Source organism: Nyctibius grandis, chromosome 7 (assembly GCF_013368605.1).
Source record: "Nyctibius grandis isolate bNycGra1 chromosome 7, bNycGra1.pri, whole genome shotgun sequence".
Classification (NCBI taxonomy): domain Eukaryota; kingdom Metazoa; phylum Chordata; class Aves; order Nyctibiiformes; family Nyctibiidae; genus Nyctibius; species Nyctibius grandis.
In genome coordinates this window covers 52,318,007-52,337,735 of record NC_090664.1, presented here as the reverse complement: position 1 = coordinate 52,337,735, position 19,729 = coordinate 52,318,007, and the positions used below count along the sequence as shown (strand labels likewise).

Here is a 19,729-nt window from a genome sequence, read left to right as displayed (position 1 = left end):
GTGGACATCTGGAAAGGAGTCATTTTATGTATAATATGAGGGTCAACATAAAAACATAGGATGCGTCAGAAAGGTTAATTCTGAACTATTTTCCAAATTCAGAAAGAGACTGGTACACAACATGTGGCTACCTGTGACCCTTTCAGTGTTCAGAGTATCCCAACCATATTCTTCTGCTAAACCTGCATCAAAACATACTAAACTCATCATAAGAAGTCCTTGCTCCCTAACGCCGTGTTTCTGGTCCTCCTCGAAAATCTCACATCAAATGTGCCGCAAAGATTACATGCAAAAATACACAAGGAAATATGGGTGGATGCAGGCACACCCATATACATATATACATGACAAACATGGGATACTACTCAAAAAAACATATCATTTGCTTATACAAGACTCTCAAATGCCCCAAGATTTGATCAAGAGCTGTATAATGACTCCAAAGGGGAATCAAGATGATCCTACCTAAGTAAAATAACCAACAGGCTGAAATGATCTCTGTAACCTACTGAATAGCCTGGAAAAATAAACAAGCAAGCAGAGGCTATTTCTGTTAATCTGAAAGATTTTTTTTAAAATAGATTTAAAAGAGAAGCACAAAAAAAGAGGAAGGAAAAGCTTTAAAAGTGAAATTACAAGTAAAACATGACAGAGAAAGAAAAAAAAAAAGCTTCCTGAAAATGGATGGGAAAGGGAACATACCAACACTGTTTGTTGTTCTTCTATTTCAAGCATTTGACCAGCCACCACCATGGTCCCTACTTTCACCTATCTCAGCCACCTGGAAGATTACTTTTATCACATCTAGAAACACCAGACCCTCACTGGGAGAATGCTGAACTGATTTGTCACCCTCTTTCCAGGTCCAAACCACAGTTCCCACGGAGAGGGTGTCCTTCGCAGCATATGCTCTTCCTTAGCTCTCCCCAGGGCTTAGGGAAGAGCCAGCTCTCCAGAGGCATCAGCTGCTGTAACTTTGGGAGCCTGGTGACCTGTCTTTTAATATAGTGGGAGTAACTTCCCCTGCTCCCTCAACAGTGCTTTTATGGAGCCAAGAGCATGCCAGAACACTGCCTGCCCTTGCACACAACTCACGTAACAAAACAGCAGCTGTACTCAGTTTAAGCAAGGCTATACTTTCCCACCCCTTATTTAACGCTGGCTGATTTCCATCAGCCTTAACAATGAATGGCAGAGAAGGGATGTTTTATTGGGAGCCATAGGCTCACGGTGCTGTCTGATTCTTCCTCAACTGGGTCAAATTGACTTGAGCTACAACTGAAGGCAGTAAATCTATTTACACAGGAGTCTGGCAACAGACCTCATTATAGGTAAACTCCTGAGGCCAAAGGGAGCCTCATTACAGTTGCTCTTATATACGAAAAGTTCCATACAGTCAGTGCAGAATCAGGAGTAGAGCGGGCCAACACATCTGCCAGTGCTGAATTACCTAGAACAGGCTGGCTTTAAGCGTGATGGGTTTTTTTAGCTAACGTACAAGACTAGGGAGCCATTGAACTCCTCTTTCCAGCATGCTGTAAACTTGGGCAAGTTACTGTTTATATTCTTGCTTTCCAAGCTTTACATTGGAAATAATGATACTTCCACAGCAACATGGGTATTATTAACTGAACCATTTCTCCTAAACATTTAGACAGTTGCAGAAGGAAGGAGATGGAAGAGGGCAGTGCATGTGGTTATTACGTTATGTTGGCTCTCTCACCAGGCTTTCTTTTTAGGAGAGTTTTAAAACAAACACTTGGACAATAAAAACCTGGATATCCTCCAAGAGTCCACTTCTTTGGCAAGTTCAAATAAAGCAGGTTTCCCTGTGTTTAAGGTGTAAGTGAAAACTTGAGTGCACAGAAGGTTGACATTAGAGGGTACACTTGTCTGGATAAGAGCTCTGATCTACAGAGGATAAACTGAATAGCATATGGATAACAAGATGAGATTGGGGAATATCAGGATCTTGCACATAGCCAAGAATTGACAGTCCGATGATTGGTGACATTTTACATTTCAGATTCAGAGTAATTAGGGCATGGATATTACTTGGTTCACTAGGAACCCCTCCAAAGCAAGGCCAGTGCAGGCAGGCAAAGTGCTACAGAGGCACTTGAGTTTACATGGAATGAACAAAACCATGTTTTTCACTAGACACAGAGAAGTAATCCACTTGTGTCCATTCAAGATCTCAACACTTTCCTTTAGAAAACGAATTTTGACTCCAAACTCAGTTCCACACATTGCATTTTTTGGTGAATAAAGCAAAGTCCTCCCTATCAGATATTCCAGATGAAGTAATTTTCTTGAAGTCCTGCATAAATTTTTCTAGTACTGCTAAGCACCAGTGAAACACCTAGTGATCTCTGTCCCAGAGCTATTTACATGTCAGTCATATATGGCAAGACATAACTTCTAAAGCGCTTCAGAGCTTTTCATATGAGAAGGTTTGTATCAGTTCCAGAGCTTACTCCACATACTCTGTACCCAGCCAATTAATTAACTGCCAAAAAGTCAGTGGAGCAAGCGCTTGGTTTGGGCTACATGCTCCCCTCAAGATCAAGAAAGAAGCCTTCAGGGTGGTAGGGTCAAGACTGCCGTGTTTCATACTACAAGGATATCCTCTTCCTCTACAGTCCTGACTCGTGGAAGCAGAAGCACAGCTGGATCCAAGATAAAGCAAGCTTGTGGTTAGGAGGTTATACTGTTGCTCACAGTCTGGCTAGACTTGGCTCTAAGCACCAAACTGACTGTGTATTTTTGGACTGGTGAGGAAATGAGACATTCATGACCTGATTCAGAAACTAAAGCTTTGGACAAAGTTTTAAATGAATCTGTTAATGAATCACCAGCAATAGCTGAGTTTATGTTTGACTGAATTTCTACAGTCAGCTTAATGAATATATATACTTGGAAAAGACTTAACCAAGATGAAAATTCATACTCGCTCTACTTTGAAGTTATACATAAAATATATAAATGTGTTGCACCAGTTGCAGTTGCTTTACGTGTAATTTCCCAATAAGAAAAAGTCAAGAGCGAGAAAACGTTAAGGCTATTGCCAGAACATATCATTAAATTTCCTTCCCAAAGTTATAACCTTCTGTGCAGCCCAACCAATGTGCCCAACCAAGAACCCCAGCTCCAGCCATCAGAGGTAAGTCCTGTCCCTCTATTGCTCTCACGGATACTTTTCTGAGCAGTTCCATAAAATGACACACAGTCAGACTCATGGACAGCAGTGCTGAAAAGCCTGAATAACAGAATATCCTAGAAAGAAAAATATAAACTTCTTGAGGCCTATTTTTAATTAATTACCGGATGGAAATGAACCTTTCTTGGAACTTCTGGAAGCTTCTCAGGAAAGTCAAGCTTTTATCGGAACTGGCCTTGTGTGCAAATCAGGACAGATAAAAGGTGTTTTTTTTCTATTAAATAGATCATGATAAATTCTGACACGATGTTCAGAAAAGAAAACATTAACTAAACAACCATGATGATTCCAACAAAAAAAAATCTAGCCAAGTATATATGTACTACACACAAAAACCCTCATATATTATGCAAACATACATAAACCAGTTTGAATTTACAAATCCTCAGCCTGTGCGCAAAGGCATACTTTATTTAAATGACTGTTATAAACCCATATAAAGCACAGGACTTAGCCTTATAACTCTCTCTTGATCTCATGCAGTTGCCAGGCCTCTATTTAAACAAAATACAGTCTGTCAGAATTCTGTTTGGCCTTTTTATATTTTGTCTCTACAAGCGGGATGTGAAAGCGAAAAGCTGAATGTATTTATTCTGGTCTGGGCACCTTGCCAATACTCACAGAGATATTTTAGGTTTTCTGGCTCACAGCGAGTTCAAGCTCTTACCTGCCTCCCCATTTAGACCGCTGGAAAAAAAAACACAGCTACAGAATTACAGTTGTAACACAATCAGAATAGCAGAGAGGGTGAATCATAGCATTAGCCATATTTACCACTCTATCCTGGTTTCACTCTCCTATCTCCATCGCAGATCTCTTATATCAGGCATTTTGCACACTCCTGTTAAATGTGGTAAGACTTGTAGTAAGCACTGTAGAAGTTGTCTGCAAGGAGAGAAAGCTTTCAGCAGAACATCCATAAGGAACTGAGATGTTTGTCAAATGGAATTATTGCAAAATTGAAAAAAAAAAAAATACTGGTATTTTGGCATCCGTTGACAAGTTATTTACCAGGACACCCTACTTCGCTCATTGATACTTTATGCACTCACAAGCTTTAGGTGGTTCCTTCTCCCATCCCTCTAACCTGCAGAGCGCCATAACAAAATCTTAACATTTTCGTCTCGTGCAGAAACATTGCCTCCAGCTCCAGCCCCACTGATGAACGGGGTTTCAGTGATGACAGCGAAAATATTCCCGCTAAGGCAAGTAACACCAGAATCACACCCAGCATATGGAGTGGTGAGCAGCTCATACAGCTGGAAATGTTCTTTCAGCAGGTTCAGCCTCTCCCTGTTCTGCACTGAACAGGTCACTTAAGGAAAAAAAATATTCTTTAAATCACCTAAAATGCTAATTGTGGGTATCCTCCCTGAAACAGCAGGAACCTTGTAGCCCCCATTAGCATTAAATATCCCGCCCCTGGGCAGCCAAAGTCATCAAAATCTCTGAAAAACCTGATATTCATCCCTAAAGTTTGCCCACGTCTCAGGGATGTAAACAAAACTAAAAATCCTTTCCATAAAGACCCAACATGGAACTCTGAGACCTATTTTTGTGGTGGTGATTGTGGTGGGTTTTAGAAACTGTATCTAGAGATAGCAGCTAGTGCTTTTGGCCGGGAAGATACTGCTAAAATTATTTGTGTGGAGGTTACAGTGGCTTTCAGAAATCACAGGATTATAAAAATAGGAACACATAAATAAAGGGAAATCTGATGTGAAAACTGGAAGACTGAGAAGACAAAGAAACTAAGATCTTTTGGAAACATGCTCAAATCAGTCTTAGTCAGCAAAGATGTTTAGGAGATCGCTGTGAAATGTTCCCAGCCCAGTGCCAGGAAGTCAGATTTCCACACTACAAGGATAAATATCTTCAGTGGTAATTGCTGGAAGGCCAATCCTGCCTGGCAAAACAGAAGCACCACAACAGACTGTTGTGAGGAATTTCATATGATGAACTTGATTTGCACTTTGAGCCACGATCAGTCTTCAGGGCTGTCTTCGTGATAACTTTCACAGCACTGAATTTACATAATTTTAACTAAAAAGGGATAACTAACTCCTTGGATAAACCATCCTATCTTTCTGCATTCTCACTTTCCTGCAACGCTATGAGCAGTCATATTTCTACCAGCAAATAGTTTTCCATCTTCCTTAACTCTATTATCATTTTCCATTTCAAACACACTCAGATTGCTTTTCAAGATCAATTAGCCCTGGTAGGAACAAGTATCTGTTTTGGAGAAAAAGCAATTGCATTGGCATAAGCAAGTTACTAATGATAGGTCCATCATATAATCAACAAATTGGTGTTTCTGCTGGCTATTCCCTTACCTCTTGCCTCCATAATAGTTCTCGGTTCAGTTAGACATTTGCGATTCATTTAGTAAATAGATAAAGTAAGCACTTGGATTTTTACCAACTGTGTTGCATTGAGCTGATTACTAATTGCAGCTGTTGCATTTCACAGCAGAAATACCTACCTTTCAGCATAAGCATGATGATCTTTCAGGCATAGATGAACATGCAAGTGCCCTGTGTATCACTTGTGTTATCAGTTTCCTTGATGTAAAGAGTCTTTTCATCTCCAGGGGACAATGGATCCCAGCATGGGCTGGTAGCTTCCCTGTGTAGCTAAAGTTCTACTGTGTAATAAAGCATAAATCTACACATTTTACTTTACGAATCTCACTAACTTTACTAACTTTGTTTTCAATTGCTCATAATTTTGTATAGATCCCATTCTATAGGATAAATGATCCATTTTGAGGCTCATCCTACCAAATGTTCATCCCTCCATCTGTGTTTACCTTTATTTTTTTCAGAGTTTAAAGAAAATACAGCATAGATATTTCAGCACAGCAGTTCTTGAGAGGAAAATCTGGTTCTCATTACGGCTAAAATCCCCCAAATATGTCATTTTATTCTGTTTTATTTATTCTATATAATTGATCTGCAAAGCACTTCAGCCTGCTTTGGGTTAGAAGACACAGTATGGAAGAGAGTCACTTAGATATTTAACTCCACTTCAGCAGAATATATTTTGAAATGCCACTTGCACGTTACATTAATAATTAACTCATTTAAATTTCCCATTCCCAATATCCAGGCAATACCAAATAACTAGAACCAAAAATAAACAGATAATTTCAAGCTAGCTCAGCAGTGAATTGCCACTACCTCTTCCAATTCATGGCTGCTGAAGTCCACATTCCCAAATAGCCAAGAAAGCCTCTAGAGGTAAATGAATAAAAAAAAAAGAAACCACCTAAAATTATCTGGCAGGGGCAGACTAAAGCAGAGGATTCCTGTTGTGTGAGTTCTGTGCAACGTGCACATTCCCGATGAGCAAGCCCAGGCATATTTGTTTTTACACAGTCATTTCCACACCAAGACACATTTCCATTCCCCCCCTCCCTCCTTCTGCTTTTGTATTCCATCGTCCACATCAACAATTAGTGGAAGTGGCTGGCTGTGCCTGTTCACATTGTTCCCAGGCTTTTCTCTCCCCCAGTGAGCTCTGAAGACCATGCGTTATTTGACATGACATGACTTGGAGGCCTTCTACAGCAACGGCCGTATGCAGGGAAGCAGACAGAGACAAGGAAGAAGAAAGTTAGTCCTGGTTACAACTATCTTGGACAGCAGGACTCAAATTAATATGCGTTAATCTCTTAGCACAATAACTCAGGTAATTGGACTTTAAATTACTTAGTCTTGTAAACCAAAAAAATCCAAACCCTATCAGAAATAAAAACAGCCTAAAGGTCAAGATACAAAGTCAGCTCGTTGTTCTGTTTGTTTAGTGACATTAAAACACAGGATATGAAATTGAAAATAATCTCAGTACAGCTAGAAACTAAATCCAGATGTTTTAACATCAGGCAGAAGCATATTCATAAAGTGGTGGGTTTTTTCTGAAATAATTAAATATCTATCGCATTTTCCACCACAGTTCATTTCTCTGCAACATAAGCGATTTGCCATCTTATACATACACACTGAATGTATTCAGTTTATAGTAAACAGCTGCACACGGGGCAGCTTCCCTTCATACACACACACACACACAGGCTCTGCACTTGTGTCCTTACATGTTTTTTAAATTAACCTAGTCAAGTGCACAGAACATTCAAGACCATACAACATAATCAAAGGTACCTATTGCTCTCTGGAAATGAACTCTTAGAAATATCTTCTCTGAAAATGGATGTTTCCTTAGAGTGAATACCTAATATTTCCTCTCATTTTGTTGCTAAAGTCCAGAGAAATTAGATTTTACCATTCCTCCAAGAGGTGATCCCCGGATACATGTCCCCAGATGTTCAGGCTGTGTGTTCCAACTCTCATCCATTAAAGTCCATATACTGATCCCTGACATTGATATTACCAGCCTTTGCTATTTACATGTGTGCCTCTTCCTCAGTTACTTCCACCCAAATACAGTCAAGGCTAAAAGCCTGTTTTACAACTGACATATAGAGAGACATTTCAAAGTTGGTTACCCCATAAGCTTCTCACAACCTGAGGAGCTCCCCTGTGTCCTCCTGTCTCTCTCCAGTGACCTCAACAAGCAGCAGTCCACAAAACAATATCAACACCAACTTGGAAAAATTCCAATAACTCCAAATTCCTTTAAACCCAAACACCTCTGCATCACATTCTGACAAAAAGTATATGCAGATTACGGCAGTGAAATATATCTTTCCTTTTGAAACAATTATATTTGATAGTAATTTTGCTATAAATATCCACAGTAAATATAAACACATTAAATGCCTACAGTAGCTCACAACACATTTTAAAAGTTTATGCAGGTAAAAAAAAAAAAATCCTCTCAAATTGTAAATGTGCAGCTTTTTCTCAAGTTACATGGAAATGTTGAAGGGAGTAGAAAAGAAATTTCTTTCTGAAGTTTTTATCATGCAATTGTTGGTCACTCTCAGTCAAACATAAGGTTGAACATAGACTTTAGCGTGTGTCACAACAGACTGTCCTGCACTACGTATCAGTATTAGTTTCAGTCTTTATCATCAAGAGAACAGCTGCTGTTTATCTCTTCCCAAATTACTTCCTGGTATGACTTTCAATCTCTGTTCCATAAAAACCAAGCTTCTGACTCGGGCTTTTTGATTTTTTTTTTTCCATTTTAGCTATCAGGTGCAAGAGAATGTTATTGGGAGTGGAAAAGTAGGAAAATCAGCTCCTGTTTTATAATACAGATATAAAGAGCAGAAGGGGAAGAATGGCATCTTGGAAGCTTGAAAGATATAAAGCTTGATTTTCAAGTGTATTTAAGGACATCCTGATGCAGGTGGACTAGTAGGATCTTCAAACACTGCAAAAGGACTTAAAGTGCCTAAATTCTTTTCAAAATCCCATCTCTCTGAACTACTAGGCTGCTTAGCACCTATTTTTTTTTCCTCAAGGATTAATATTGTGAATGGCATTTCAAGTAAACTTGAGTCATCTGTTGTTCTCAGATTTTTGGATCTCAGATTATAGACAGATGGACATCAAAAGTGAACGAGTCACCAAGGCTTACCACATTGCCACTCACTTTTTTTATCTGACAATATACACCATGAAAGTAAAACATGTTGGCTAGCTAAGAAGGCATTGTAAAGCAACGTGTTTTATTCAGCATTGTGGTGGGATAGGAGGATGCACATAGTCTGTTAATAAAGCCAAACTGGGGAACAGCAGCTTGCTTTGCCTTGGTAACTATTGGTTGAGGTCCACCAGGACAGCTGATGAATACTGGGTGAAAAACGTTCTTGTCTTACTAAGTAATGGAGACTAGCCCACTACTGCCCATGGCTAAATAAGGCAGGTTTCGTTGTTTACGGTCTTCAGTGTTTTACAGCTGAAAATCAGAAGAGTTCATTTAACAGCAACTTTTGCATGCCAACTGATGATGCCTCCACAGGTCTGCCACAATGGAAGGAGACAGAACTCTTTAAGTACATAATACGGAAAAAAGAATCGAAGTAATCGCAGTTTTTGAATTACTGGTGTTACTTTATAAAGAAAAATGCTGGCATGTACCTTCCTGCCTCTGCATAGCTTAGAGTGCATACAGTGATTCTCAAAAACATAAAAACTATAAGAAAAATGTATAATTAATCCTCACCCAACTAAAAGAAGTCTATTAAATTAGTATTTACCTGTAACATCAACTAGCTAAATAAAAGGGCAAAGAGAACAGCTGAGTAACATCTTCTACTTCCCATTCATTTCAGGCTATAAATCTTATGTTTATGAATAACGTTGGCTCAACATTTCAGACGGCAGAAGCTCTCCGTTTTCCCATAAAAATGTAGAGCTGATCTAACACTAGTGGAAGGAGTATCCAAGAAGAACAGTGTTGAGACCATGCTGGTATTCTCTCTCCTGCACTAGCTGGCAGAAGTACTGGGGAATGCCCAGCTCCAGCAACTGGAAGGAAAAGTCAGTGGAGTGCAGGAATGGAGACACGATGCCTGCAAACTCTTTGCAGGGTGCTGTGGGTTGAACATGGCTGGTAAAGTGCTGTTTTGGATGTCCCAAACCCCATCTGCTTGAGTGTATAGATGACTACATGCTAAAAGGCTGCAGATGCCTTTTTTCAAGAGCTCTAGAGCTGATGTGCCACCAGATATTCACCAATTAAAAAAAAAAAAAAAACCAAAAAACACACACACATTTCACAACTTTCAACAACATGACCCACATGGAGGGTGTGATAATTAGCTGAGGTACCACTTTTGATGCTGGAAGTTAATATAGTCTCCTATAATTTATCTAATATCCTCAGTCCTTGGTCTTCCTGATCAGACTGCCAAGAGAGTCCTAACAGGGTTGTTTTAGGACATGGCACGACTGTCTCTAGACATTAGGCTGGAATCCTTTCACTTCACATGTATCTTCAAAAAGCAAAAGGAAAAATACTTTCTGTCACTGCTGACTTAGACTGAGCTTGTACACGGATCCTTATGGGACAAATACCATAGGGAGAAGAAGCAGCTCATTGTTAAGATAAGTGAACTAGGTCTCAAGACTTCATGAGTCCAACGGTCACACTCCTGTACAACATGGAGCAAGTTGCTTAAAATTCAACCATCTACTTGATTATCAGTACTGCAGGGACAACATTGTTTCTTCTCACTCACTTCCAGTCTTTAACATCTATCAAGGCTTTAAATACTTCAGAGATTTTGTCTTTACTAACGTACGTATCCTTATGCATGCATAGACATCTAGCTCAACAGCATTCAGTCATGGATGGAAAGAACATCCCATAAGATGTTTCAGTATTTCAATGTGGCACAGTGATAAGTTAAAAGTAGATCGTAGTTTACCACCCACCACGTTAAAACAATAAAAAGGTGAAACAAAAGCGATTATTCTTTTGTACTTTACATGTGGAATATTCTTTGTGGACCTCAAGCTTCAGCCATTCATCAATGCAAAGCTTTTATCAAGGACTCTCCTCTGTCCAACCTCACACAGTAGAGCAGATAGAGATTCACATAGCCAGGTGATGATTTAGTGCTTTTATCTCTGAACTGTCTTTCCTCATGCCTCTTGGTTTAGATCACACTCCCAACTCAGAAGCCATGATTAATACTCAGTAACAGCAAATCCCCCTCTAATTAAGTTATGCAAAAGGAATTACAATGCATGATGAAAACCACATTCCAGAAGATGCAATCCTCTACTGAGAAGCTGGCAGGCTCCCATACATGTTCTGATAACACTGACTAAGCACCTTTTTTTATCTCTTCCTTACTGTCCCCTTCTTCCACGTGCCTTGTTAGGATCATTGCGTCCAGTTTCTACACCCACCTCAGAGCATGCTTTTCCCAGAAGTCTCTACACTACACGGCCAAATCCACTTTCATTCCTCAGATTGATACTATGCTTTTGGAACAAGATCCAACCAATTGTGGAGTTAAATTCAATGTGCCTGAGTAGTGGCTGAACAATATTTAGTCTCAATGAGCTTTCACTTGCCCAAATGCATACCTTCAGAGTACAATGAAGTTGTGCAGTCTCCATCCTTGGAGATATTAAAAATCTGATGGGACACAATCCTGAGCAACCTGCTCTAGCTGACCACAGGTCAGCAGGAGAACTAGACTAGATAATCTCCAGCAGTCTCTTCCAACCTCAACTACTCCATGATTCTGTAAAACCACTTATTAGCAGTTACACTTTTTAAAGGCCTGTCTTCATTTAGCCCACACCCAAGGCTAAACAATAAGCAGTTGTTCTATCACCCAATGTCCCTTCCCCAATCGAAATGGGAATTGGGAAAACAAGGGAGACTCATGGGTTAAAATTTAAACAGATTTAATAAAATAAGGAAAACCAATATCAATGCTAACACAAAACACTCAAAATTATACTTAGCTCATAGAGTGGTGGCAATTTGCTCCGAGGAGAACAATTGTTGAGGAGAAGAAGGAGAAAGAGGAAGTGGAGAAGAGAGCAGTGCAAAAAGAGCCCCACCCCTCCCCAGCAATCTTTCCCTTTTATAGTGAACCTGACGTTAATGTTACAGAATACACATGTGGACCAGCTTGGGTCAGGTGCCCTGGATTCAACGGCCAATGGCCTTGATCACCATACCACGGCTGGCCACAAACTGAGACAAAATCTAACAGAAACTCGATTCTATAAATTTTATCCCCACAAAACCAGGACAAGGCCACATCACCAAAAGCAAGACAACACAGGCTTAGCAAACATATTAAATGCACAACTATTTAAAGGCATAGAACAGTCCTGAATCTGTGGAAACTTGTCAAAGATTATGGCTAGGTTGCAAAAATAGAGTCATTGTGATACACTTCAGGATTCTGTGCGTAATTCCAGGGTCTTTCCTGATTTCCATGTAAAGCCCGTTCAAAATATGTGGCATGCAGGTAACAATCCATTTCTTCCACTAGACACGGCACCTGTTTAGTCCGTCACATTCTTACAACTACACCTTTCCTATGGAGAGCCTGTCTTCATTGCAACGTTTCTTCATGCTTGGATCAAATTTTAGACGTGCTCTAGCTCACCAAGTACTGATGTCTCTAATTCCTCAGAAACCATGTTTCCAAACTTTTTTAAAGGAATCAACAGGCACGTAGCTTCCACAAATGAGATCCAAACTTCAGTGATTCACAAAACACCACTAGTAAGTCGACAACTGAGAAGGAAAATCCTGTGTTTTGTAGTGCTGTAAGCCAGCACCCCAACCACTCAGCTTTTCTTTCTTCAGCTTGCAAAAGCAGAGTATTTTCTTATTTTCATTGTTCCAGCAGCATTACTGACATGAAAAAAAGATGACTGAAAACTGCACAATGCCTGTTGTGAATAAATGATGATAAAGGCTTCATAACACAGCAGATAATGCTTATAATGCACACACTTCCTCCTAATGAAACTCCAGATCTATGAATGTGTTTTCCAGCAACTTAAAAAAGGCATAGAGCTCTCTAACCCTGGTTGAAAAAATAGATTAAGTCTTCAGCTTATGACACAGGTTCTGGTTTTGGAGCAGAAGGTCACAGGCACCCTTTGCAATAATGACCACAGGGTCTGAAGAATCACAGTGTCTGATATAAATGACAACCATAAAACACATACTACAATGCATTTGTTATGCATCCCACTAAGTCACACTTACATAATGTAATTTACTGTCATGCTAAATTATATGAAAATTTAAAGGACCCTAGCAAGGTGGGTGTTGGTCTCTTCTCCCAAGCAACAAGCACGAGGACAAGCGGAAATGGCTTCAAGCTGCACCAGGGGAGGTTTAGATTGGATATCAGGGAAAAATTCTTCACTGAATGGGCTGTCAAGCATTTGAACAGGCTGCCCAGGGAAGTGGTGGAGTCACCACCCCTGAAGGTATTTAAAAGCCGTGTAGATGTGGTGCTTAGGGACATGGTTTAGTGGCGGACTTGGCAGTGCTGGGTTAATGGTTGGACTTGATGATCTCAAAGGTCTTTTCCAACTAAAATGATTCTATGATTCTATGACTCTATGAATCCTCAATGTCAAAAACTGAAGTACCATGTTATGTTTTGGTTCTCTACTGCATAAATAATGCTTTCATGCTTTAAAGATTTCATATGGAGGTATACGCAAGAAATTTAAGAGACAGTATTACAGAGGCAAACGCTAAACTGAAGCGTTATACTCCAGTTCCTGCAAACACCTAGAGAATAAACGCAAAAATCAGTCTGCAGCAGAAATTGTCATATACACCAGTGTTCTGACTCACTGCTAGGACAAGAAATAGTTCAGCAGTAGCATAACACTGTATCACCAAACCACCAATAATATTTTATTGATGGTATTTTATATTCATGTGTATACATAAGTTCTCCTTTCCAGAAGCAAAAACATACTCCATTCAAGACACATTCAAGCTGCTTTTTCTTTTTGTCTTTGAAGACATGCATAAGTCTCCCTATTTGTTAGGCCATAACACTTTCTCCAGTGCATCTACAGTGCAAACAATAGTAGAAAATTGAGACAGCAGTCCTCTGCAACCAGATCAGGCCCTGAAAGCAGGCTAATTGTCAAAGCCTGATGATCAGTCTAGAGTAACGTAGCCCACAAAGGGGCTATTTCTATGCCAGGCAGACATATTCTATGACACCTCCTGTCTGTTACTGATGTCATCTTGATGCTTCATTTCTCTTGTAACCAATTCTGCTCTTTCGCTATTCGCTATGTATGGGGTGCCTTTCGATACAAACTCAGCTCTTCTTCAAAGGGATAAGAATTATATGTGGTACTTCACTCAACATGAACATCCCTAATTTAGTCTATCAACAGCCATGCTGACACAGTTTTGGCTCCTTTCTACTCCCATCAGACCTGCCAAGCCAGCACATGACTGTCCATAGATCATCAACAAAATGATTGTTGAATCCTGTCTTCGAGGTCAAATTCTGCTTTCAGTCACATCTGAGCAGCTCCCTTGAATGCAATGTGGTGCCCAGGTGAAACTGGGCATGGGTTTAACCTTGCAGGTCTGTGAACAGGCACTGGAACCTCCCAGGTGGAGATCACTACTTTCCACTCTACTCCTGATCCCTCTAGGAGCATGACATTTTCTTCTGTTTCAGTGATTCCCAATACCAGCACAGTGTAAGTAGCCTTCCAGGAGGCCAAGACTCTCACCGTGCACATTTCTGTGAGGTTTCTTCCACGTTCATGACTTATTCCTCCAAGGAAATTCACATTCCTCTGAGCTCACAGTCCTCACAGGTATAAACAAAGGAAGTTGGATGAGACTATTTCGGAGCAAAATCTCCTAACAGGAAAAGTGATGTTTTAAAGAAGCAGTACTTTTCAATAAGCTGAAAATCAGTTTGTGTTATGCTTTAAAACCAGAAAGACTAAGAGCTGCTTTAATTACAGTGGCAGCTATTATGATTGCAAACATGAATCCTTTCTTTTTTTCCTTCAGATAGATTCAAAATGCAGTCTCAAAGTTCCTGAGCAAATACCTCTTGCCCTTTCAGATCCTTAATATATCAGCGCTTTAGGGAGGAATCCAAATTTAAACTTCAAGGCCACAGAGGCTCAGGATAACTCAGAGGCTGCCCTATGAGAGCAAGGGGGAGGACAGTTGCAGATTTAGTTTTAAGGAAACATTTCTCTCCTCTGTCTCCCTCTCCCCTCTCCTCCTTTTCCCAAGAAAGCAAACATTTTTTTTCATTCCTAGATCACACTGGAAGCTGATTCCCTCATCTCCTTTGAAAGAATTGACTAGCTTATTCCTCATCTGCAGCTTTCTAAAGTGATCCTTAGACTGAAGTGCTGTCTCCATCAGCCCACCCAGCAATGATCAGGAGACAAGAAGCACTCTGCAAAACTCATGACAGAACAAAAGTGATTTCACAGTGATTTATTAGGCATGCAGCCATTAATGACTTTGCAAGTGTGTAAAGCAAGATGGAGGGGCAGAGCCTGAGCCAACACTAGCTGTCAGAACATCACTGTCATCTATCGGGTTAGAAATATTTAAGCCATCTGATGTTTCAGCTTGGCATCCCAACACAACAAGAGGCCTGGCAACAGCAATAAATTTGCACATTGAGGAGTCTGTTCAAAATCATAGAGGTTGACAAAGAAATGGGAGAAAGTGTGCAGAGATGTTTGTTTGTGTGACATTGAAAATAAAGGATCGTGATCTCCAAGAGCATCCTTCTAGTGCATCAACTCTGCTGTCAGGGCTGAAGTACCTGAGGCAACAGCCACTTCACTGAACTGAAAGATATTTTCATATTAATTTCCAGATGTTATTTTTGTTCTTTTTGTGAAAAAAATCTTCTTGTTCTTTTAAATAAAAAGTCACCATATGATGTATTTGGGAAAAATCCAAGGAAGTGCCAAGGTTCTGCAATTCCCACCTCTGGGAGCAGCAGGTGCTTGGCACTTGCCATGGTGAAGCTCTTGAGACAGGTTCAGCCCTCAGCTGCGCTAGTGTAAATACAACAAAACTTTGCTGGCACCGACTGAATTATCCCAGATGAAATTCAAAGTAAGCAAGAGCAGAACCTCTTCTCTTTTTTGCAGGAACATGGGATTACAATGGTGACATTAACATTAGAACAGATCAATTTTGCAAGACGACAAAAGAACATGCTGATCTCGCTGCTGTGAGCTCCTACTCAGCAGACAATTGCATCCCGACTTAGAATAGACTTTTTAAAATGTTCGAAGCAATGTGCAAGCATTAACTTCTAATGGCTTAAAAAGCAATTTTATAACGCTAATGTCTTCATATTACAGATGTGATGCACCTAGAGAGCAAAGGTTTCTATTTAAATCTGTAGCAGCTTTCAAAGATATCTGGACCAGAAATTTCCAGTTAGGCATCTCCAATTTCAAGACTTCAGAACGTCCTGCTGGGAAAGACGGAGGTTGGTATGACCTCTACGTTACAAAGGCTCCTGCAATTATATTATGGTCCACCTAAACTACTAGTTTGTTAATCAGCTGTGTATTTGCAAAGAAAACAACAACCAAACAAATCAAAAAGTCGTTCAATCAGTCCAGCAATTTAGCAAACACTTACCTGCCATGCTAACAGAATACAGTGGCCCCCACCTTTTGGCTACTGAACGACAAGTTGAGAGCAGCTTGGAAACCCAACTGGCAGGAACCTAGAGGTCTACCGCTATTCCCAGAAGCAAGGGCAGGGCACCACCCACTTGTGCCAAAGGAGACTGAGCACAGAAAGAAGGTGAAAACAGAGTGTTTCCAGACTTTTTTTATCATGTCTTGTTCTTGCTTGAGAAAGTTGTACCTGAGAAATGCCCTGGAGTGCTGCAAGACACAAAACCAGCTTTTTTAAATTGATCCATTTTTTTTCCACTGTCACAAGCAAACCCAACAAATAAAAATATGTGGGAGAGGGAAGAAAAGCATATAACTTTCTTTTCAGATATGCCCATTATTCCACAACCCTCTAACCTAATTGTAGCATATTTTACTTTATTCTTTTTTTTTTGCACAATATTTGTCTTTCTTACTTTTTCAGTTAGCATTTCTACGTGACTAATAAATATGTTTCAGGGTAGCCTGCAACATCACAACAGTACCTTTCTGTCCCACTGCTTTCTCTTTCAGAACTGACTCCTCTCTCCCCTCCTACTCAGACCTTGTTAGTCCTTCTCTTGTTCCTAATTTGAAGATCTCAATGAGCAAGAATTACATGTCTCAGCAATAAACATGATCTCACAGCAAAACAAAGAAGAGGATGAACTAAATAAAAATTACTGTCTGGTGAAAGCTCCCTTGACAACTACAGCTACACTGACAGGCGCCACTGAAATAATAGGAATGATGCTTCAAAACAACAGCCAAGGAAACGTTATGAAAGAGAAAAAAAAACAGTCTAAATGGATCTTTTCAAATGCAGATTCCACTGTCAAATTAGAAGAATGAGAAAAATGTTCTTTCTTATAGCACAGTCATATTTAAACTCTGCCAGATAACAAAAAAACACCAAAAATGAGAGTACAACCTGAAAGATCCTGACCCCAATAGTCCATTTCAGGAATGCTAGAATGACGCAGAATGGAACAGAAGGATCATATTTGGGGGATGGAAAGGAGGGATGGAAGGTGTTATCTCATTACCAAATCTTGAATTGCTTCCAACTGGGTGAACAATAAAACTCATGTCGACTTCAGTGCAATATCAGGCATTTGCAGGCTTGTATCTGAACAACTACCACTACCCAGGTGACAAACTGCATAGCAAAGAAGACAAGACATTAATGAACATGAAAAATTATGTCCCACTACTAATGATGTCCCATCCAAGACAGAATCAAGGCAACACTCATGAAAGGTTGTCTATGGGCTTAGGAAGGCAAGAAGGAAAAAGCATCAGTCTTCCTCTGTCAATAATTCTTAAGTGTGAACAAGTTATTTAGGCACTTTTTCCACCTTAGCTTCACAACCAAAAACTGCTGTAAGTACAGGTGTGGTCAGAGTTATCTGGTGGTCAGAAGATATTTCAAAAGCACCAGATGGATCCTGTAAAATCCTGCAGCAACCGCAGTTTCTCCCAAGCTACCTGTGGCTCTTCAGCAGGCAGAAAATGCAGCTTCTTGGAGCAGAAGTGGAGATCCAGCTGCACAGAAGTTCCCGGCTAGACTGAGTCAGAGGTGGGGGGCTATGGAAAGAGATGGCAGAAGCAATGCAGCAGGCAGGGTGGAAAGGAATAAGGTGCACAGGGTGAGTGGCGCTTTGGCATGGTATATTTTATCTTCCTGGTAGTTTACATCCCTATTGTGAAGTACTACTGGTAACATGGCAAAGATTATTGCCTAAAAACTCCAGTCACAACTGCATAGGCAACACCCGTGTTAGCAGAAACAGACCCTTTTCTCCTAGTACTGAATGCACTCAGAGCTCCAGAAGTTTGGCTTAGGCTCCTGGGCTTGCATTCCTCTCCAGAGAGAAATGAAATCTGCAGGAGAGACATGTATTTCTCCTCCATTTTATTCCACACACTCAAGACACCTAATAAATTTGCCTTGACTTCTTATTCTACCCTAAAACAAAGGAAAAACTTCAAACCAGATATACCTTTTTGCTTCCTGGTGGCCTGGCAGAGACATATGTAGGACTGTTTCCCACTTCTATATAATGAGATTTAAAAATAAAACAAAACAACAAACAACAGATTGCACATAAAAAGGTACAGGGACTCTGTCATTTCTTGCCAGAAACACTGAAACCAAAAGCACATGGGGACTGAGAATAAAAAACTAAATAGTTACATAGATAACAAGAACGTCCTAATAGTAAATGAAAACAATAATTAAAGTTTTGAAAGGCATGTAAACTCTGAAGACGGAGGAGCCAGCCTTCTACTACTCACTGGTAACAGAAACTTTTGGTCTGAGGTTATTCTGTATCCATATACTATAGTTTCTTACATGTTTCTTTATAATGTGAACATACAAAACAACAGAGTCAGTCAACAGACTGCATGGCTCACTACTCTGCTCCACCATGGCAATACAACTGTTCCTGCTCTTTCGGCAATAAACAGATGCCTGTGTCCAAATGTGAGCGAGCTCTGGCTTCCCCAGCCCTGGGAAACTCAGATGTGGATTCGTCTTGAGAGAGGAAAGAGTCAGATTAAACACTCTGATTCAGCCAGGAGGATCGGACAGTTCCCAGAGCCAAGCCTGGGGATGTTGAGACCAGCATTTGGGGGTGAACAGACCTTTCGCTAAACCGTACTGCGTGTGAACTGGATGAGACATAGTGACCCAAACCCACAGCCTAGGGCAGTGGTGCAGCCGGAGTGATCCTCGCTCCTCCGACCCACGGACACCGCACCCTGAGCTCCCCGCGCTGCAGAGCCCAGGGGAGCCCCCCATGCTCCAGCCCACCCCAGATGGGGAGGACTTGCCTGTTGCAGCGGATGCACCCCGCAGCCCCCAAACTCCAGACCTCAGCGGCAGGAAACACCTCGCTGCCTTTTGCTGCGCTACACCGCAGAGAAAAACATGTCCCAGCGCCCAAGCCACGCCAGCTGCCGAAGGGGAGGAAGAGCGAGGAGCCACTTACGGGGATGTGCACTCGCAACATGAGTTTTTTCTGGCTGGAGCTTTTCTTGCTGCTGCTGCCGGAGGCATCTTTCTTCTTGTCCATGGCAGTGCTTCCCATCCCTTCACCCAGGCGTGGTGTTGGGCGATGGATCCGGAGGGGGAGAGGCTCCTCTGCCACCTCTCCCCACCGTCCCACCGGCCGCAGTTACTCCAGGCTCCTTATTTTATTTTTTCTTTCTGTTTTTTTTTTTTTAAATGGCCTTAGGAAAGGGGGGGGGGGGGGGGGGGGGGGGGGGGAGGGGGGGGGGGGGACGGGACTGGGGGACAGGGGAGGATGGGAGAAGCAGAGGGAAGGGGAGGAGTTTCTCCAGCTCCGGCCTTTAATCCCAGCAGCGAGGTGTCAGGGGGGACCTTCTCAAGAGCATGAGATGCCCT

The 19,729-nt window shown here is 41.0% G+C and overlaps 1 protein-coding gene across 1 annotated transcript in view; it reads right to left on the bottom strand.

Moving 5' to 3' along the window:
- LOC137666043 (5'-AMP-activated protein kinase subunit gamma-2-like) overlaps positions 1-19,486 on the bottom strand; it is an 81,861-nt gene extending 62,375 nt beyond the window's left edge. Inside the window, exon 1 of the mRNA XM_068405622.1 lies at positions 19,314-19,486. Coding sequence (XP_068261723.1) covers positions 19,314-19,412 — 99 coding nt within the window. The 5' untranslated portion in view covers positions 19,413-19,486. The remainder of the gene's footprint in view (positions 1-19,313) is intronic.
- Between the last annotated feature and the right edge of the window lie 243 nt (positions 19,487-19,729).